Source organism: Vigna radiata, unplaced genomic scaffold (genome assembly GCF_000741045.1).
Source record: "Vigna radiata var. radiata cultivar VC1973A unplaced genomic scaffold, Vradiata_ver6 scaffold_86, whole genome shotgun sequence".
NCBI classification, from domain to species: domain Eukaryota; kingdom Viridiplantae; phylum Streptophyta; class Magnoliopsida; order Fabales; family Fabaceae; genus Vigna; species Vigna radiata.
Genome location: NW_014543269.1, coordinates 508,810 through 531,341, shown reverse-complemented (window position 1 = coordinate 531,341; position 22,532 = coordinate 508,810). Strand labels below are relative to the sequence as shown.

The following is a 22,532-nucleotide window of genomic DNA, read 5'->3' as shown; positions in this document are numbered from 1 at the left end:
ACGATTTCGTATCCTACATAATGAAACATTTGGCGCCCATCGTGGGGCACAAAATTGTAGTTAACCCAGAAACGGACACAATGGTAGAGCAGTTGCAGATGCAGGTACTACAGGAGATGCAAAGGCAGATGCAGGAAATGAGGGCGGAAATAGCGGCTTTGCGGGCTGAACGAGAGAATGGGGTAAGGGGGCCCTCAGCACAGTCGGTAAATGTGCATACGGTCCATTCAGGGGATGGGGAAGCTAGCAGACTGCTATCGGTGGAGGAAGTGGCAAGGGTGGATGGTGTGGGATTTAGGGGACAGGGACGTGGGAGAGGAGTCGGTCGGGGAGAAGGACTGAAAGGTAGGGGGTGGGGAGAGGTCCTCGAGGTAGAGGGGCGGGGAGAGGGGAAAAGAATGTTGGGCGTAACCAGGGAAATCCGGAGGGGCATAGGGAGTTTGTGGAGCAGAATCAACCATTTGAAGATGCTCTGGAGGGTGAAGATCAATTTGATCAGGCTGAAGGGCTCCATCCATTTACTGCTAATGTCATGGGGGTAGCAATGCCGGAGAATAAGGTTTTTCCGTGGGTCGAGAAGTATGGAGGCGTGTCCGACCCGATAAAGCACCTACGATCGTTCGTGGATGCCATGGTGGTCTATTCCTTTGACGAACTGGTGGGGTGCAGAGTATTTTCTCTCTCTTTAAAGGATGAAGGGCTGAATTGGTTCCATTCGTTACCACCCCAGAGTGTTGATAGTTTTGCTACTTTGAGGCATCTGTTTAGTCAGCAATATGCGTCAAATCGGTCTCGGGGTTTGACGTATACGACTTTGGTCAGAATGAGGCAGGGTAGGGACGAGTCATTGAAGGGATTTATGGAGCGCTTCAACCGAACCGCTCGGCAAGTACGAAATGCAGACCAACAGTTGATAGTGAGTGCACTCACAACCGCTTTGCGGTCGGGACCCTTTGTTGATTACTTATATGAGGAGGAACCTCAATCAATGGATGAGTTATGGCATAAACTGGCTGGGTTCATCCGTATAGAGGAGGGGAGAGCGTACCGGAGTGATCAGGGTGAAGAGGGGGCCCCGGTCATAAAGCCAGGACGGGATAGAAGAGGGGAGAAACGACCGAACGAGGGGGAGCATAGGGTGGGGGCAAGACGAGGCTCAGAGAATTTAGCAGTATGTCCACCATACACCTTTGAATGCCCCGAGGGTGAGGGTGCTGGAAGAAGCCTTGAGGGCTAATTTGTTGACAGTAGCACGATCTCCAACTCCTCGAGGAGCGGATGAAAGCAAGCACTGTCGGTACCATCAGAATATGGGGCATTCAACTAAGGATTGCGTCACGCTAAAAGATAAGCTGGAGAGTTTGGTGCAGGCTGGACACTTAAGAGAATTTGTTCAGAGAGGAAATTCTCATGTTCGGAGGGGCCAGGTGGGGCAGGGGAGTCGTCAGCCGACCGAGCGACGAAATCCACTTGCTACCGAACGGCCGGAGGCGGGCAGAAATGATGAAGGACCTCTAAGAGGGGTTATAAATACTATTTCAGGGGGGTTTGCTATGACACCCGGGCACTGACGAGGGCCAAGAGTGATCGCCGGTGCAAGAAGCATGGTGCAGGGGGCACGGACAAGGAACGGCTCCTGGCAGNCTTCGAGTGGAAGGGGCACATGGACGAATCGAACATACACCGGAATGAGAGGGATCTGGAGATTGTATAGGCATGAGACTATACAGTTGAAGGATAGCTTAAAGGAATTGATTTGGCTACTCATATCAACAAATGCATTTGCTTTTCGGTAGCCTAACTCATAAGAACTCCATGGTTAAGCGTGCTTAGCCTAGAGTAATTATGGGATGGGTGACCTTTCGGGAAGTTTTCTCGGAAAGTGTGTGAGTAAGGACAAAGCACACTGGAAAGCCTGGTGTTGATGTGTGAGGGCAGTTAGCAGTCTCTGTAAGTTGCCGAGGCGTTACATTTGCGGGGAGGGGGGACCGGGGAGGGGGGGCCGTCTTCACCTGCAAGAAAGAGGCACTTGAGGAACCTGCACAGCGTGAACAGGATTGGCCTGACACGCAGGACTATGTCCCCCATAACGTTCTCAGACGAAGACTTCCATGCGCCGAATCCTAACCAAGACGACCCCATGGTCATAACGGCTATTATCGCTCGGTACAGTGTCGGTAAGGTACTGGTTGATCAGGGAAGTTCGGCCAACATTTTGTATTGGAAGACCTTCCAGCAAATGGACGTCCCGGACGAGTCAATAATGCCTTTTAATGAACAGATTTTGGGGTTTGCGGGCGAGAGGGTTGATACACGGGGATACGTGGATTTGAAGATGTGTCTAGGAATGAAAGTAGGGGCTAAGGAGCTGAAGGTGCGATTTTTGTTGGTGGAGGCCGAAACCCCATATAATGTATTACTCGGACGGTCGTGCTTGAATGCGTTTGGAGCAATAGTGTCTACTCCTCATCTAACAATGAAGTATCCGGCGGAGAATGGAACGGTGTGGGTGGTGAGAGCTGATCAGAAGGTGGCAAGGGAATGTTACGCAGCAGGTCTGAAGGTGAAACCGCCCGAGCATCGAGCGTGCGAAACGCGATCGGAGGTAGCCATGGCTGAGTTATACCCTAGAGGAGATACTGATGATCGGGTAGAACTGATGGGAGAGGTCCAGACCTTCCCTTTAGATGGGGATGACCGGGTAACGATGGTCGGTCGGGAATTGCAGGAGGGTGAGTTGCAGCCGTTGGGATGTTTGCTGATAAAAAACAAAGATTTGTTTGCTTGGACGGCATCAGATATGCCAGGGATTCACCCTGACGTTATCTCGCACAAGTTGTACATATTCCGAGATGCCCGACCGGTATCTCAGAAGAAGAGACGGTTAGCAGTGGAGAAAAGAAGGGCGGTGGATGAGGAAGTGGGAAAACTAATGGAAGCAGGGTTTATAAGGGAAGTAAAGTATACTACTTGGTTGGCTAACGTGGTCATGGTGAAGAAGTCTAGTGGCAAATGGAGGACGTGTATGGACTTCACGGATCTTAATAAAGCTTGCCCGAAGGATATTTACCCTTTGCCGAACATCGATGCGCTAGTAGATGGAGTGTCCGGTTATGAGGTGATGAGCTTCTTGGACGCTTACTCGGGGTACAATCAAATTCCTATGTATCGTTCGGGGGACTTACTGTTATGAGGTGATGCTGTTCGGTTTGAAGAGCGCGGGGGCTACCTATCAGAGGTTGATGGACAAAGTTTTCCAGCAACAGATTGGAAAGTGCATGGAGGTGTATGTGGATGACATGGTGGTGAGAAGCCGGTCGGTGGAAGAGCATTTAGGAGACTTGGAAGAGGTCCTGGAGCAAGTTCGGAAGTTTGACATGCGTCTTAACCCCGCTAAGTGCACCTTTGGGGTACGGGCTGGAAAGTTTTTAGGATTTATGCTAACATCTCGGGGCATTGAGGCGAATCCTGATAAATGCAAGGCGGTCTTGGAGATGAGGAGTCCCCAGACGGTAAAGGAGGTTCAGAGGTTGGTGGGGCGTTTAACCTCATTATCTCGATTTATCCCTCACCTGGCCGAACGCATAAAGCCGATCTTAAAGGCAATGAGGAAAGCGGCCAAGGAGTGTTGGGATGAGCAGAGCGAGGAGGTGTTCGGAGAGGTGAAGGCGATCCTCACACAACCTCCGGTTATGGGCCGGCCAGAGGCAGACCATGATTTACAGGTCTTCTTAGCAGCGACGGAGGAAGCTATAAGTGCGACACTGATTCAGGAAACTCCTCAGTTCAGGATTATATACTTTGTGAGTAGAAGTCTTAAGGATGCTGAGAAGAGGTATCAACAATTGGAGAAGGTGGCTTTGGCATTGGTATATGCCGCTCGACGTCTTAGGCCTTATTTCTAGGGGCATCAGGTGGTCGTTCGGACAGATTACCCGATAGCCAAAATTTTACGAATGTCGGACTTGGCTGGGAAAATGATAAGCTGATCGGTGGAATTGTCGGAGTTCGGGCTAAAGTTTGAGCCTAGGGGTTCGGTTCGAGGACAGCACCTGGCGGACTTTGCTAGTGAGTTGTCGGGAGAGCCGAAGGCATTTTGGTGGCAGTTGTCAGTAGATGGATCTTCTAACAAGAGGGGGAGGAGCGGGGGTGGTGCTGGAAGGACCGAACGAGATATTAATAGAACAGTCGTTGGTCTTCCAGTTTAGGGTAAGCAACAATCAGGCGGAGTATGAAGCCTTGATAGCAGGACTAGAGTTAGCTCGGGATTTGGGGGCGAGTCGGTTAGAGTGCCGAACCGATTCACAGTTGGTGGAGGGACAGGTGAAGGGCAGTTTTCAAGTGAAGGACGACCAACTCCTACAGTATTTCAATAAGGTAAAGAAATTAGAGGCAGCCTTTGAGCACTTTCGGTTACAATATGTGCCTCGAACGGAAAATGGCCGAGCGGACAGGTTGGCGAAGTTGGCGAGCGGGAACGTGAAGGAGGGATTGTCAACCGTGATCAGGCAGGTGTTGACTAAGCCCACGACAGAGTGCCTTAGCTTGGCCACGGGAGAACCGAGAAGGAGCTGGAAAGACGAGGTCGTCCGGCTGATCGCTAGACAGGCTGAAGGAGAGACGCTTAACCCGAACGATGCTAAGCAGATTGCTAGGTATTGCATGGTAGGAGATGATTTGTACCGAAGAGGTTATGTCACACCGTTGTTAAAGTGTTTGGAGGAAAGTGAAGCAGAGTATGTGATGAGGGTATTGCATGAAGGGGTGTGTGGAAGGCACATAGGAGGGAGGGCCCTTCGGGTGAGGATCTTGCGAGCAGGATTTTTCTGGCTAACGCTAGAAAAGGATTGTATGATGTTCACGCAAAAATGTAAGGCGTGCCAGAAGTATGGGAATGTGTTTCATGAACCAGCGATCGAGTTGTAGGGTATTGTAGCCCCATGGCCTTTTGCGCAGTGGGGAATGGATATTGTTGGGCCATTCCCGACCGGGAAGGCACAGATGAAATTTTTATTGGTGGCAGTGGATTACTTCACTAAATGGGTCGAGGCCGAACCTTTGGCTAAGATCACAGCTTCTCAGGTTCAGAAATTTGTGTGGAAGATTATTTGTCGTTTTGGGCTACCTAAGACCATAGTGACGGACAATGGACGACAATTTATTGATAAGAAATTGGTAGCCTTCTACAGGGAGTGGGGGATAACCCCGGTCACTAATTCTGTCGAACACCCACAGACGAACGGTCAGGCCTGCCGCAACCGAAAAATCGCGACGGGACGACAATCCAAAAAGAAAAAAACGATTTGAAAAAGGGTTTTTGGAGTCGCCACCATAGTTTATTTTGGAAAACCATGGAAAAAAACCATAAGAAAAGGATAAGGCGGTCTATTCGAAAAAACCAGACTCTAGGTCCGGGAGTCGGTTACGTGTGGGGAAGGTGTTAGCACCCCCACAACGCCTGCCCTGAGGCAGTACCTTTAATTAAAAATGCGACTTTGATGTGGTTTTCAAAATGTTTAATTTCCCCCTAAAATAAAAAACTCCAAAAAAAATAATTTTTTGTGTTTTTTGTGCCCGACAAGGATTGACCTTACTCCTACGTATTCTCAAAATGAGAAATCAGGGTTACGTAGTTCTAGGTGAAACGTTGATTGCTATTTGGAAACATTTATATTTTAGCATTTTTAAAAAAAAAAAGGAGAAGAGGTTCTTAGCACGAGGACGATGCGTGCGATCACACACGTGCTTAAACCTTTAAAACATATTGGATAACTTATTAAAAGGAGAAAATGTCTTAGTACGAGGACGATGCGTGTGATCACACACGTGCTTAAACCTTTAAAAACATTTTTTATATTTTTATGAAAAAGAAGAAAAGGTCTTAACACGAGGACGATGTGTGCGATCACACACGTGCTTAAACCTTTAAAACATATTGGGTAATTTATTAAAAGGAGAAAAAGGTCTTAGCACGAGGACGATGCGTGCGATCACACACGTGCTTGACCCTTTAAAAACATTTTTTATATTTTTATGAAAAAGAAGAAGAGGTCTTAACACGAGTACGATGCGTGCGATCACACACGTGCTTAAACCTTTAAAACATATTGGATAATTTATTAAAAGGAGAAAAGGCCTTAACACGAGGACGATGCGTGCGATCCCACACGTGCTTGAACCTTTAAAAACATTTTTTATATTTTTATGAAAAAGAGGAAAAGGTCTTAACACGAGGACGATGCGTGAGATCACACACGTGCTTAAACCTTTAAAACATTTTTGTTTATAAAAGTATATTTAAAAAAGTAGATAAATAATTAAAATGGAAACAAAGGAAGGAAAAGAAAAGTAAAATAAATAAATAAATAAATAAATAAATAAAATAAAATAAAATAAATAAATAAATAAAAATAAAAATAAAAGATAGATAAATAATGAAAATAAAATAAAAAGTAAAATGATAAAATAAATAAAAATAAAATAATAAGTAAATATAAAAAAGGTGTGGAGGTGCTTAAATAAGAGAAGGGGGTGTCTAAACTATTTTTCCTTTTATGAACAGATTGGGCCTAAGCCCAAGTGGAAAAGGGGGTGTGAAAACGAAAAAGGGGGCTGCAAACCAAATTAGATTCTTATAACAGATTGGGCCAAAGCCCAAGTGGAAAAGGGACGCGACTTAGCAAAAGCAGGAGGTGCGGAAAACGTTTTTTTTTGTTTTTGGATTTGGCCCAGCGGCCCAGACAGAAAGTAAAAAACAATAAAAAAAAGGGTGCACGAGAGTAACGAGGGTGTGCAGAAAGGTTTTTTTTCTTTTGGCCCAGCCCAGGCAATCAAGCCCAAGGCTTCTCAGCAGTAGAAATTAGGGTTCTTTCCTCCCTAATTCATTTTACCATTTTCAGAAAACCCATCAGGGTCTCTTTCGAGAAAGAAGAAGAAATCTTCCTCCTCCACNATTTGTGCCAGCCTCCGTTCGGACAGCCGCCACGAGGGACCTTNCNCCTGGTCCGAAACATCGCCGGNGANGCGCCACCGGGGCCGCCGCTNTCGTGGCCTTGGATCCCCTTCTTCTTCCTTGCCCNTATTCCCGTNTGGAGGGAGAACTCGCCTTCTNCCTTGCATCNTCGCCGTCNCTCGNACCACGAACCAGAGNCGCGCCGGCGATGCATCTCGCCGCTGAAGCTGTCGCCGCTTGACCCCAGACGTCGCCGTCGACACCCATCGANAACAAGACCTGTCCGCGCGCGAAAGGAAAACGCACATCTGCCACTTTGCGTTCTCGNCGCCACTACCTCCACCTAAGACGGCCGCNGCGANTCGCGGCGGAGATGCTTCCTCACCGGCGCCACCAGTGNTACCAATCACCGATAAGGNAAATGCCAACCGTAACACGTAACACTTTATCGAAATGGGTTGTCTTAATGACTGAAGAAGGGTTCATGGTTTGCTCGACGTGTGCCTATTGCTCAGGGAGTCACTTCCTTCCTTACTAGCATTCAAGGATTCCATCAGCTGACTTAGATTGTGGTTGCTGTAGTTGATTCTGAGTGTTTGGGTTACTTCTCCTTTCTTGCAGAAAAATGGCATTGGGATCTCGGTAATAAAAATCTAGGTTGATGATGATAACCGGGTTGTGTATGAGGGATTAATGATTTGGTCAGTTTGTTAAACTTAACACTTTCTGTTTCTAGTTGCTATCTTTACAGTTCTTAGAGTATTTCTTTGAGGAGAAAGAGAAGGCATTGAGTCTAGATGTTGAGGGGTAGCCTATGCCTATATTCTGTTATCAGCTTAATGAATTTTGTGGGCATTGCAGCTATATTTCTTTTATGCACTAATCAACAAAGGATATCTGAAAGCAAACGAACCAAAACATATACACGCATTATTCATTCATATACAGACATGTAACAGGGCATCTAACGCATACGACCAAGAACTTAGAGAAGACAACTTACCTCCGTTGCTTCAAAGAATTGGTGAAGTCAAAATGGTGATGGTGAGTCCACGGTGGTGAGTCTCCACGTGCTCTAAGAGTTCACTGTAGAGGTGGGGTCAAGAATGCTCGAGCTTCTGGAGAAGTGATGGAGGTTTGTGAATGATCTCGTCGGCAAAAATAGTCAAAGCTAGTTGGGAACATTGTTGATGTTGAGTGAGAGAATCAGATTCTCTTGTGGGCTCTTGAGTTCCCTTACTATGGTTGCTGTGATAAGGTTAATGGCGTTAGTGCTGGAGGTCCTGGCATCAGGAGTTCGGTATTGGTGGTGAATCTTCAATGTTCAAACTGCGATCGTGAGGTGTTAGGAGTGAATGGAGTAGAGAAAGATTAGAGCCGAAGAGGATTTTCTGTTGTTGAGTGAATCCCCCCAATGCCCCTGGTTTCCTCCTTTTTCACGTTTTTTTTCTCGCGCTGATCAGTGTATCCGACTCTTTTTCTCTCTGGAAGTCCTTTCCTTGCTGCCATTCAGCCTATAGGAATAGACTAAGAACCAGGAGTCGCCTGGCAAAGCCGCCACACATTCCAAACGCCATCCCCTTTAAGGTAAAACAAGTGACAGCAACCATGGCGTGTACAAGATTTTCTTTCTTGAAAACGGAAAGAATTTGATTGCATGTGTTGTGTATTGTGTGTTGCAGGATAGAAAACGTCTTAAGAAGGGGTGAAGATAAGGAAAAGACCGTCATTCCAAAGAAAGAACGAAGTTGACTATTGCATTCCTTCTCTTTTTCCCTCTTTTCCTTTTTTTCATGTTTGTTGTATTGGATGATAAACAAAATATTCAAATTTTTTCCTTTTCTGAATGTATGCAGTTCACCGGTTCAACGTGAGAAGAAATAGGAACCAAATCCTTTCCTGTTACTTTGGTTATTCGGATTTCTTCTTCTCTCTTCTCAAATGGTCACAACATACACATGTTACTTAAGAAAATTCTTCTTTTATTTTTTTTTTTTAATTTTGAAATAGAAAAACAAATTAAAAAGAAAAACCATATAATAATAATAATAAAATAATGTAAAAGTGAAATATATAGAAAAAGCCAAAAAAGAGAGAAAATAAAAGTAAATTAAAATAAGATAAAAAAAATAAAAATAAAATAAAATAAAACAAAACAGGATAAAAAAAATTAAAAAAAAAAGTAAAATAAGATAAAATAAAATAAAATAAAACAAAATGAAATAAAATGGAATGAAATNAAAATACAAATAAAAAGAGTAAAATAAAATAAAATGAAATCAAACAAAATAAAATAAAATAAAACAAAACAAATAATAATAAAATAAAAATAAAAAAATAAAAAAATAGAACAAAATAAAATAAAATATAAACAGAAAATAAGTAAAACAAAATGAAATAAGGATAAAGAAAAAGAAGACAAAACAAAAGTTTTTTTTTTTTATTATAGTTTTTTTGAGAGAAAAATAAATATGAAACTTATCTTTGCCTTTTATTTTATTACTTCTTCTTAATTCTAAATATTTTTGTTTAATTACCCGGACGAAATTGGGTATTGACAGCTGCCCCTCTTTACTTAGATTTTATTGGATAATATAACAAACAGTGTTTTTATATTATCATAGTAAAAAATAAGTAAAGATGACAATACTAATTTCGTCTGGGTTTCAAACAGACCAAAGGGGAATAACTGATTGAAGTATACACACTCACTAAATTCACCGATAGAGGTGGTTCACCAAACAAAATTTGGATTCGACCGTTGCCAAGCAGAGGGCCAACATCGCAGAAGAAAAACTTAAATTCGACCATTGCCCAACAGAGGGTCGATAGCAAAACTAAATAACTGGACGTGACCATTGCCTTGCAGAGGGCCAACATCGCAGAACAACGACCTGGATTTGACCATTGCTTTGCAGAGGGTCAACATCGCAGAAGAAAAACTTAAATTCGACCATTGCCAAGCAGAGGGCCGATAGCAAAATTAAAACCTGGATTTGACCATTACCTTGCAGAAGGTCAACATTGTAGAAGAAAAACTTAAATTCAACCATTGCCAAGCAGAGGGCCGATAGCAAAATTAAAACCCGGATTTGACCATTGCCTTGCAAAGGGCCACTATCACAGAAGACAAACTTAAATTCGACCATTGCCAAGCAGAGGGCCGATAGCAAAATTAAAACCTGGATTTGACCATTACCTTGCAGAGGGTCAACATTGCAGAAGAAAAACTTAAATTCGACCATTGCCAAGCAGAGGGCCGATAGCAAAATTAAAACCTGGATTTGACCATTGCCTTGCAGAGGGCCAATATCGCAGAAGACAAACTTAAATTCGACCATTGCGAAGCAGAGGGCCGATAACAAAACTAAAACCTGGATTTGACCATTGCCTTGCAGAGGGTCAAAATCGCAGAAGAAAAACTTAAATTTGACCATTGCCAAGCAGAGGGCCGATAACAAAACTAAAACCTGGATTTGACCATTGCTTTGCAGAGGGCCAAAATCGCAGAAGAAAGACTTAAATTTGACCATTGCGAAGCAGAGGGCCGACATCACGGAAAAACTCGGATCAACACTTTTGAAAAGTTGGTAAATGCTGAGCAAAACGTGAGTATTTTTGAACAATTTTCTTGGCTTTTGAAGATGTATGATGCAATGCCATGAGGATGTATGGATGTGTTGTTATTTTCTTTTTTTTTTTTGCTCTCACTCTCTCTTTCTTCATTTTTCTCCCTTTTTTTTTTTTTTTGAAAATTCCATGCTTGGAATCCGTCGTCAATATTGTCGTCAAACTCGATGTACATTCAAAATGCATTCATTAAAATATTGTCAACAAACAGTGAGTCTTCTGATGAGAAGGAAAAAAGTATAACTATGTGTTCAAATTCCCTTTATCGCTTTTGCAATCCAAACTAGCTTAAACCTGAGAAGGTGAGGGAATTGGGTATGAAAAGTAGATGGTTGGATGGTCATCCGTGGGCAGTATTAAAGTTAGTGTGTCTCTCACTTGGGGAGGGTGTTGTTAACAAGCTAGGCTCTCAAGACTGCCCTTGCACAGTAAGTATGATTTGGAGAGATGGAAAGGTTTGGGAAGGGAAGGATAGCCCCAATTTATCGATTCTCGACTGATGGGGAGATTTCACCTTATATTATTCACTTTCAAATTTTTTCTTTCCTTCAAATTATTGTGTCATTCGCCACATCATTTGGCTCCAGGGTTAAGTTCGTGAGAAAGATCAGGACAAACATTCTTCAGTCGGCGTGGACTTTAGTCGGCTTGTACCGTGGCTAAAGGTCAAAGGGTTTTGAAAGAAACGGGTAATGAAGGCCCAAATAAGTGTTTGAAAGTTAAATTATTTTAGCAAGAATCATCGGCAAGGCGTCAAGTCAACGGGTCTCCAGGGATTTGAAAATTCGGGCATCCTTTTAATTTTTTTGTTTTTGTTTGTTTTTTTTTTTCGTTTTTTTTTTCCTTTTGTTTCCTTTCTTTCCATTTAGTTCATTTGCTTCAGTGCCTCTGTTGTGGCCTTTTATGATACATTTCTTTTTTCATTTCTTTCCTTCTTCTTTTTTCTCGATTTTGGATGCCCTTGATGTACCCTTTAAGTTGACAACGATACGCTAATGATTCTTGTTGGGGGTGATGAAAACAATTATAATTTATGGCTCAAAAGGGGTGCAATTGGATAAACTTCTGGTAAAGAAAAATGGCCACACGTCACTCTGAAGCTTGCTTGCCTTACTTTCCCACGACTTTAAACCTGAAACAAAACTCTGTAGTGGTTGACACATCAACTTCATTTCTTCTCTTCTTTTTTCTTTTTTTCTTTTTTTTTCTTTTTCTTTATCTTTTTCTTTTTATGTTTTTTTTTTATCTCCCCGATCAACGGATCATTGGGCACGTGTATCGCGATGAAAAACTGCCCAGTATTGCATATGCGACAATCCTTCGTTTTGAAGGGAAACCCAGAAGGCTTAGGGGTTCAAGTAATATGGATGCAGGCGCTTTATCAAGAAAAGAACACTGGTTACTCTCGAAACCTTGAATCAGGAAAAGACTCGATGCCAATATTTTTCAAATCTGTTTGCCTTTGCTTTTTGAAAGTACTATGTCTTCGACAACTTTATGAACAACATATTCAATATGTGTCTTTTCTTTTCATTTTTTTTCCTCTTTTTTTTTCGTTTTTCATGACATCCTCCAGGACCAAGCTTGTGCTCCATGAATATACCCGTGATGCTTTAATTATTATCACTTTCCTCTGCCCTTATTTGAATTTAAAACTTAGTGTGACATGAATCGTATCAAAAGAAAAAAACGTGAAAGTTGAATAATGACTAAAACCGTATGGTATTTATTGAATGAAGTAACACAAAATACAACAGAATTCAAAAACAGTGTTAATATCCCTTAATAGCATCCCCTATCGCGGAATCATCATGCGTAAAACTTCTTTACCGCATCGGAATTAACCGGTAACGGTAACTCCTCTCCGTCCATCCTTGTGAGAATTAGTGCTCCGCCAGAGAATGCCTTTTTTACTACAAATGGCCCTTCATAATTTGGGGTCCACTTGCCTCTGTGATCCTTTTGTATAGGCAAAATCTTCTTTAGCACCAACTCGCCTTCATGGAACTCCCTTGGGCGCACCTTTTTGTCGAAAGCCTTTTTCATTCTTCTTTGGTACAATTGTCCGTGGCACACCGCCGCCAGTCTCTTTTCTTCGATGAGATTGAGTTGGTCAAACCGAGCTTGAACCCACTCAGCTTCCTCCAATTGGGTCTCCATTAACACTCGTAAAGATGGGATTTCCACCTCAAATGGAAGTACTGCTTCCATCCCATACACCAGAGAGAAAAGTGTTGCCCCAGTTGATGTTCGTACCGACGTGCGATACCCATGCAATGCGAATGGGAGCATTTCGTGTCAATCTTTATACGTGACTACCATTTTCTGGACGATTTTCTTGATATTTTTATTAGCAGCTTCTACAGCCCCATTCATCTTTGGACGGTAAGGAAAAGAATTAAGATGATGAATTTTGAACTCCTCACATAATTCCGCCATCATCTGGTTGTTCAGGTTGGTGGCATTATCCGTGATAATTCTGTTAGGTAGCTCGTACCTACAGATCAACTCCTTTTTTATGAATCTGGTCACCACTTTTCTAGTCACATTGGCATAGGAAGCAGCCTCAACCCACTTGGTGAAATAATCGATTGCGACTAGTATGAAACGGTGTCCATTTGACGCTTTTGGCTCTATAGCTCCAATAACATCTATCCTCCACATCGAGAATGGCCACGGTGCAGACAACACGTTCAAGGTCGTGGGTGGCACATTTATATTATCTGCATACATCTGACATTTCTCGCACTTCCTCACGTGTGTGCAACAATCATTTTCCATAGTCAACCAAAAATACCCAGCTCTTAGTATCTTCCTAGCCATTGAGTGCCCATTCATGTGTGTGCCAAATGTACCTTCATGCACTTCCTTCAATATCAGTTCGGCTTCCTTTGTATCCACACATCTGAGGAGAACCATATCATGATTTCTCTTGTATAAAACATCCCCACTTAGGATAAAACTGCTAGCCAACCTCCTTAACGACCTTTTGTCGTTCTCAGACGCCTTCTCGGGATACTCTCGAGTTTTAAGATACTGCTTGATATCAAAATACCAAGGTTTACCATCTACCTCCTCCTCGATGAAATGACAATATGCTGGCTCCACATGACTCTTCATTTCAATCATTGGTAATTCTGCATCCTGGTCGACTTGAAACATTGATGACAGAGTAGCCAATGTGTCTGCTAATTGATTATCCTCCCGCGGTATGTGGTTAAATGTGATGGCATCAAAATACTCCATTAATCCCCTGATGTAAGCTTGGTAAGGAATTAATTTTGCATCCCTAGTTTCCCATTCTCCCTTCAACTGATGGATGACCAAAGCCGAGTCTCCATATACATCTAGAATCTTTGCTTTGGACTCGATCGCCGCTCGAATACCCATAGCACAGGCCTCATATTCCGCGATATTATTCGTGCAACTAAAACATAACCTTGCTGTCATGGGTATGTACTGCTTTTCAGGAGAGATAAGCACTGCCCCTATTCCATGCCCTATCACATTCGAGGCTCCGTCGAATAGTAATGTCCATGTTTCTTCGTCTCGGTCTTTTCTACTTTCTTCAAATAGGCCATGATATCTTCATCGGGAAATTCAGGCTGCATTGGTTGATAATCGCTAATAGGTTGATGGGCCAGGTATTCCGCTAGAGCACTACCCTTGACGGATTTCTGAGTAACATATATAATGTCATATTCTGACAATAGCATCTGCCACCGAGCTATCCTTCCAGTGAGAGCCGGCTTTTCAAAAATATACTTGATAGGACCCATCTTTGATATCAACCAGGTAGAGTGGCTCAACATGTATTATCTTAAGCGATGAGCAGCCCACGCCAATGCACAACAAGTTCGCTCTAACAGCGAATATTGTCGTTCGCAGTCTGTGAATTTCTTGCTCAAGTAATATATGGCATGCTCTCTTTTTCCGGCTTCATCGTGTTGGCCCAGTACACAACCCATTGACTCATCTAATACAGTCAAATATAAAAGGAGCGGTCTTCCCGGCTCAGGTGGACGCAACACTGGAGGGTCTTGCAGATATTGTTTAATCCTTTCAAAAGCGGCCTGACATGCCTCATTCCAAACCAAAGCATGATTCTTACGTAACAGCTTGAATATCGGTTCACAGGTAGCGGTTAATTAGGAGATGAATCTAGCAATGTAGTTCAATCTACCCAGAAAACCTCGAACCTCTTTCTCTATCCTAGGCGCAGGCATTTCCACTATCGCTCGTACCTTGTCAGGATCAACTTCTATCCCCCTTTGGCTAACAATAAAACCTAACAATTTTCCAGACTTGACTCCAAATGTGCACTTTGCGGGATTTAATCTGAGCTTAAACTTTCTCAATCTCAAAAATAGTTTCCTCAAGTTGAGAATGTGTTCTTCTTCCGATTCAGACTTTGCAATCATGTCATCTACATATACTTCGATCTCCTTGTGCATCATATCATGAAAAAGTGCCACCATCGCCCTTTGATGTGTTGCCCCAGCATTCTTGAGCCCAAAAGACATCACCTTATAACAAAATGTTCCCTACAATGTGATAAAGGTAGTCTTTTCCATATCCTCAGGTGCCATCTTGATCTGATTATATCCCGAGAAGCCATCCATGAATGAAAATAGCGAGAACTTGACAGTATTATCGACTAGAGTGTCGATGTGCGATAGTGGGAAGTTGTCTTTTGGACTTGCACGATTCAAATCACGATAGTCAACGCACATTCGAACTTTACCGTCTTTCTTGGGCACTGGGACGACGTTCGCCACCCATTGCGGGTATCTTGCCACGGNCAGAAATCCTGCATCGAATTGTTTCTGCACTTCTTCCTTGATTTTCAAGGACATTTCTGGCTTCATTCTTCTTAGTTTTTGCTTGANTGGGAGACATTCCGGCTTAAGAGGGAGTTTATGCTGCACGATGTCGGTATCCAAACCGGCCATATCATTGTACGACCAAGCGAACACGTCCTTAAATTCCTTCAATAGGACTCGCAACCTTTCTCTCACTTTCTCTTTCATGGTAGTACCAATCTTCACTTCTTTTATCTCGTCTTCCTCACCCAAGTTGAGTATTAACATCCTCTTGATGGGGTTTTATCTCTTTAGACTCTTGCTCCACTAATCTCATTAGTTCTGGAGAGGGTTCTGAACCATCTTCATAATCATCTTCCGTGTTATCGACAGGGTGCTCAAAATTAGGGATACCGACATTGTTATTTTCAAAACATTCATTGTCATATCTGCATTATTTAAGTTTGTGAAAAAGAATAAATAAACAAGAAAAACGATGAAGAAGGCCAAAATGATGATAAAAACGAAAACGACCACGATTCAATTATCACACTGAAAGCAAGATAAAAGCGTCAACCCGTAAGTCATGAATCCTAAAGCTCCGGGTAAAGCAATAGGATTAATTAAAATATTACATTTCATTTGAATAAACATCACGGGTAAGTCCAAAGTCTTCCAGTTGTTGAGTTGCACATCTGGAGAGCAAGCCCACACGAAGTTCGAGCTTTCAGATTCAACTTCATCTTCCACGACTGCTATCTGGCTAGCGTTCACCCACCCAGCGCTGCGAAAACTCTCCTTTATATTGCCAATGTGAATCTTTCTCGCCCTTGGTTCCCATCTCTCCACACGAGCCAGACTGCGCTCTCTTTTTTCCTCCATCAGCCTCTTCTTATCTTCTTTGCTGGGCTTGTACCCTAGGCCATACCTACCTTTGTTCTCGACCACCTTCAATGGGAGTGTCCGCCCCTGCCCGTACTTGCCTAAACCGCTTCCATACTTATAGCCTTCCTTCAGCATGACTTTGGCCACCATGATAGAGGCGTATGACAAATGCGGGTTTACTGGGAATGGCTCCACATAAGCGTTTCCCACGATCTCCAATGATTGGAAAGCCGTCTCGAGAGATTCCTCGGCAGCCTCAATATAACGGGTAGAAGATGGCCCACTCACAAGGAGATCCTCCTCCCCAGATACTATTACCAACTTATCTCCCATGACATATTTCAGTTTCTAGTGCAGGGTGGAAGGCACAACCCCCGCAGAATGGATCCACGGGCGACCCAATAGACAATTATAGGCCGGGAGGATATCCATGACTTGGAAGGTTATCTGAAAAACACATGGGCCCACCTGAACCGGTAGCTCTATTTTCCCCATCACTTCCCTCTTACTACCGTCAAACGCTCTTACAATCAAGGAGCTTGGCTTCATATGCATCCCGTCACAAGGTAGCTTCTCTAACGTCGTTTTCGGCATGACATTCAGGGAAGAGCCATTGTCTATCAAAACACGAGCTATGACATGATCCAAGCACTTCACAGAGACATGGAGAGCCTTGTTATACCCTCTTCCCTCAGTAGGTATTTCTTCTTCGGTAAATGTGAGGTAATTGTTAGCAGTGATGTTGCTAACAATACCCTCAAACTTGTTCAGGGAAATACCTTGCTCTACATGAGCCTCACTAAGTATCTTCATCAGCAGCTTTCTGTGGGAAGTCGAATTCATGAGTAATTCCAACAGGGAGATCCGAGCAGGCATGCGATTCAGTTGCTGCACCACTTTGTACTCGCTTTGTTGTATGAATTTCAAGAACTCGCAAGCCTCTTCCTCAGATATTTCTTTCTTGCTTTCTGTGTTAGGTGTGTCCACTACCTGCAACCCCTTCCCTTTTAAGAGTTCCTTAGCTTTCGCGACTTTCGCGGTCACCGGTGCTTCATTATTGCTAGTTCCTTCCTTCATCAAGTTCGGTGGCGTGAAGATTCGACCACTCCTTGTCATTCCACCGATGCCTGATATATTTTCAATAGCTGGATCCCGACGGAAGGATTGACTTTCTGTACGTTGCCCCTCATCGATTGCATGTGTTCCATATCTCCAAGGGACAACTTTCTCGCTCTTATAAGGAAAGGAAGATGGTGTATGGATGACGACAGGTGTCCCTCCTTGAATTGCCGGTGTCGGGGTGGTTCGAGTGAAACCGATAACCAACGGCTCTGGTAGAGCTACATCAGGCTCCCCACCAGTTTGTGCAAACACCTCCTCCTTCTTATCCTCATAGTATACTTGCATTAAGTTTCTATTGAGTAGGTCTTGCAAAATCTTCTCGAACTCGACACACTCATCGATAGAGTGACCAACGCATGGGTGAAGTCCACATGTTTTTCCCAAAACGTAATCACTGCTTAAAAAGCCCAACTTCAATAACTTCTTGAAAATAAACCTTCTGGAACTTTGGATTTCACCTGCATCCCTTATCAGCTCACCTTTCTTAACCTCAACGGCATTTGTTGAGGCGCCTCCATGCCCGGATAATGGATTAGCATCAATGCTAGGTTTATCTTCTTGAAACTTCAACCACTCGACGTCGATTAGGGCCTGTACTTTATGTTTGAAGGCCATACACCTCTCAGTTGAGTGACCCACGCCTCCCCCATGATAACTACACTTGGCATCGGCATCGTAACCCCTGGGATACGGAGGCTGCATAGGCATCNTCGGACATATANCAACCANACCCTTTTTGACGAGGTGAGGTAATAATTCAGTGTAAGTTGTAGGGATGGGGGTGAAGTGAACAAAGTTTCTTTCTTGGGTTTTTCTCGGGTAAGTGCCTTGACCCGCATTCGTATTCGGATTCGCGCTTGTCCTAGCCCTCCAGGCGTTGTTTGTGATAGGTTGCGGCTGATAAAATCCTTGTTGTGGTTGTTGCGGCCTAATTGGATGAGCAAATGCCGCATTGGCTACATATAGAGGTGGGCCCAGGTATGGTCTATAATTGTGAATAGGAGCTTGACCTCTCCATACAGGCATTGCCGATGCTGCATGCACATCTCCTTCCTTCTTCTTTCCTGGACTGAAATTTGGTTTTTTAGAATTTGCTATCGCAGACGGGCCGCCTCCAATCTTCCCATTCTTCAACCCAATTTCTATTCTTTCGCCTATTATGACGATATCGGCGAAATTGGAGGACACATTCCCGACCATGTGTTCATAAAACGGCAGTTGGAGCGTGTTCACAAACATCGCCACCATTTCCTTGTCGTACAGAGGCGGCTCAACCTGTGCAGCTAGCTCTCCATCGTTGAGCATACTCCTTGAAGGTTTCATTATCTTTCTTTGTCGTGTTTTATAGTTGCAACCTGTTGGGTGCGACATGCATATTGTACTTATACTGCTTCACGAATGCGTCAGCTAGGTCCACCCAACAACGTATGCGAGACGACTCTAGGTGGGTATACCAGTTCAATGCGACCCTGGCCAAACTATCTTGGAAAAAGTGGATGAGCAATTTGTCATCATAGGCATACGCTGTCATCTTTCTACAATACATGGTCAGATGGCTCTTAGGGCATGTATTACCCTAGTACTTCTCAAATTCTGGCGCCTTAAACTTGTGTGGTATTTTTACGCCGGGAACCAAACTCAATCTTGCGACATCGCTGAATCCATAGCTTTCGACTCCTTCTATGGCCCTTAGCCTTTCTTCCAGAATTTCCAGCTTATGTTTAGCTCCACTGAAGCTATCAAATCCCCCAATCACTGTGGTGTGCGGCGCGGCCTCGGCCGAAGAGTCCTCCTTAGCAACCCCATGGGGCACTGGTGTTACTCGTATTCCATCAGTTGCGGTCGTCTCATTCATTGTCATACCCGCCATGGGTGCCGACATCGAGACGGGACCCTGAGTGCCGATCAGGGGTACATTGACGGTTGTGGGGAAAGAGAACGATGCATGTTCCGCTTCCGAGTAATCTCCGATGGGAGGGGTGTATCCAGGGGGCAGGCCGTACATCGGGAAGGGAATAGATGGGCTTAACGCATTATGCACCGGGGGATAAGAGGGGACGTTACCCTCAATCCGTGTCGACTCTCCTGCAGCCTTTAGAGATTCTAAAGCAGAAAGGATCTGGCCGATCTGGTCCTTCAGTTGGCTGATATCGGCTTTGACAACTTCGTGTGCTTCTTCCCAGTCTTCCATGATTCTTGAGTTAGCCCGTGTCCTGTAAGGATGTCGTGGAAGTTTGGCCGTTGTTTTTCCTTACTTTGATATTGTATTAGTGTTTTAATTAATCCCAATTAGATGAAAATAAAATATTGCTAAACAAAAGAAAAACGTGATGCATGCTAATGATAGGTGGAAATCACGAGGTCACGATAACACTACCGACGGAAATTGACACAAAATCGGTACCATACAAAACATCCCAAGTCTTTCATATAAAGAAACTCAAATCATTACATTGCCCGAAAGAACAATACATGAATAACTAATTTTTACATCAATCCCTAGCTGTAGCAATAAAGGCCTTCATTTCGCCCACTAGCCATTTACAATGATTAATAAAAAGTTTTATCTCTTCAGGCGGGTTGCAAAAGTAGGTCATCGCTTCAGCGTCCGACACCATCTTTGGAATGTCCTCAATCGCTCCATTTGCTAAGGCAGCCAGTTGGGAGAAACTCTCCTTCCAATGACCCACAGCCCTTTCTTGTTCTGCGATGTGATTCTCCATCCGCTTTATCAAGGCTTGATGCCTTTCTTCGAACTCCATGGATCTCCATCGCTCTTCTTGCTCTTCAATGTAACCCTCCATTTGCTTTATCAGGGTCTGATGTTCTTTTTCTGCCTCCGCTAGCTTCCAACGTTCTTGGTTTAAATCTGCCTCAAACGATGTGGCCATTTCCTTCATCTGATGCCCTGTTTCTTCCACTTGAATTTGTGCTTCCCTCAGTCTTTTCAGGACTTCCCGCTTGTCTCTTTTGGCCTCTTCGTAGAGGTGCTTCCATTGTCTCCCTTCTTCTAAAGCCGCATTCTTCTCTTGCACTCTCATCGCCAACTCTTTACTTGCGGCTGCAAGATCCTGCTTCACTCAGAATGTATAATCTCTTTCAGCCTTTTGGCTTTTGACAATGTTTTCATAAGCCCGCGACTTTTCTTCGTTATCATTCCTCATATCCACAAAATCATTGCGAGCCTTCTGTAATCATTTTCCAGCCTAGCATTCCTCACCCTCAATTTCTCCATCTCAGCCTTCAGTTGTTTCACCTCTTCACTTTCTGGGGCTTGGGATGGTCCTTCACTAGCCGATTGATCATTGATGGGCTTGAAAGGCAACTTGACTTCTCTTACCCTCTCCAGAATCCAGGTATGATAACTAACCCTACTATCAATCACTCCACTCCTCAGGTCCTTCTCTGCTCACACCACATTTTCCCAGGGTCTTTTGACTCTCCTCAACATTTCAGTACAATGTCCGTCCTCATAGTAGATGAAGAAGGCTGTGAGATAATCTGGTGAAGGCGCCCCCTTCATGGGATATCCGAACTGTCTTTGGACCAAAACAGGGTTGTAGTTAATACAATACCTAGCACCTATGAGAGGTACGTTAGGGAAATTGCCACAATGTTGGATAGATGGTTTAGTCTCAAGCCAAGGAAGGTGCCATTTTACGTTTCCTTCTCTCAAACCGGCAAAGAAAAGAGCCCACCCATTACCTCCTTGATGCGACAGATTCTCGGGTGAACTTCTAACATCGACTACCCCCTTAAATACTCGTGTCGTCATCCACGCATATAACGCCGGCAAACAACAAAGAATCCTCTTCCCTTTTCTCTCATGGCAAAAACTCAGTCCCATACACATCTGCGAGGACTGTTGTTATGGGATTTTTGATCTCGTCTTTTTTGCCACGAAGACATCAATAGCAGTGTAATCTACAAAGTCTTCCAGCTTGGGAAATAGGACAATGCCAAACACAGTGAGGGCTAGTACATCCATGAAGGTCTCCCATTCTTCCCTATCGCCCAGGTCGTGCAAATATTGTTCAAGGTACCCTTGTGTCAGCCCCCGCATTTGATGTCTCGTTATCAATCGGTACTCCAATTCATTGGGCTGCAGTTTCATTATGGCAGCAATGGTAGAAACAGAGGCATGATGCTCCAAGTGCTGATATGGCTTGGTACCCTCTAATGGCAAGCCCAGGATATGCTCAAATTCTTCTACAGTTGGCACCAGTTGGAAGTCCTGGAAGGTGAAACATCTCAATGGAGGATCATAATACTGAGCTAGAGCTGTAATGGCGGGCAACTATACTTTCACCTCCATTAAACTCAACAAATTCCCATATTTCCTCTCGAAGGCTTCTCTCTGTATGGTCTTGAGTCTTCGGCCTAAATTTATCAACCCGGTCAAATTTCCAACATGTGTCCTTAGGCTAGACTTTTTTCTTAAAATGGCGGAGTTGGCATGCTGTGTAGCATCAGATCTGGTGTCAACATCCATCTCGTGTGAAGTCAAGTGTATACCTGTGATTTCCCCTAAAACCAACATGTTACTAAATGATGTATGAATACAATGCATGATAATGAAACAACACAATGAATCAAATGCATGCATGGCATGAAAATGTAATAACATAATTTCCAAAAGAGAACGAACAACGTGAGGATTACAGAAATGCACATTTCCCCCTTCGTGACCTAATAAAAGTTCAATGGCTTGGATCCAAGGTCAAGTATATGCAATCTCACCAGGGTGGTTCCCTAAACCTAAAGGTCGATGGTCACTAGAGCTATGGCCCCCTTCATAGCATCTCCACAACAGTCGAGTAATCAACTAGATGAGGAGACACAAGTGAAGAGAACAAACTCTAGCTCGAGTTCTCACGATAGCCAGACAAGAAGTACATCCCAGAGTGACACCGCTACACAACTCCTCTAATTCTAAGTTACACTCAGACCCGAGTATAGGGCCCCGCTCATGACATGCACAATATGTGTGTGTGTGAAGGGAGAATGCAATGCATACCCAAACCCTCACCTGCAAAACAACCAGAAAATTTCCTAGGCAGATATAACATGTTTTCTACCCTAGGGTTCAATATCCGACAATTATTGAAGTTATTCCAAACATCAACATAGATAAAGAAAGA

At 43.7% G+C, this 22,532-nt stretch overlaps 1 protein-coding gene and 1 pseudogene across 1 annotated transcript; one reads left to right on the top strand and one right to left on the bottom strand.

Moving 5' to 3' along the window:
• Window positions 1-544: 544 nt before the first annotated feature.
• On the top strand, window positions 545-1,237 carry LOC106754192. The gene has a single exon (XM_014636192.1). It carries the CDS (start codon window positions 545-547, stop codon window positions 1,235-1,237), a length of 693 nt encoding a protein of 230 aa, XP_014491678.1.
• An 11,078-nt stretch (window positions 1,238-12,315) lies between these two features.
• LOC106754191 lies at window positions 12,316-19,506 on the bottom strand (annotated as a pseudogene).
• Between the last annotated feature and the right edge of the window lie 3,026 nt (window positions 19,507-22,532).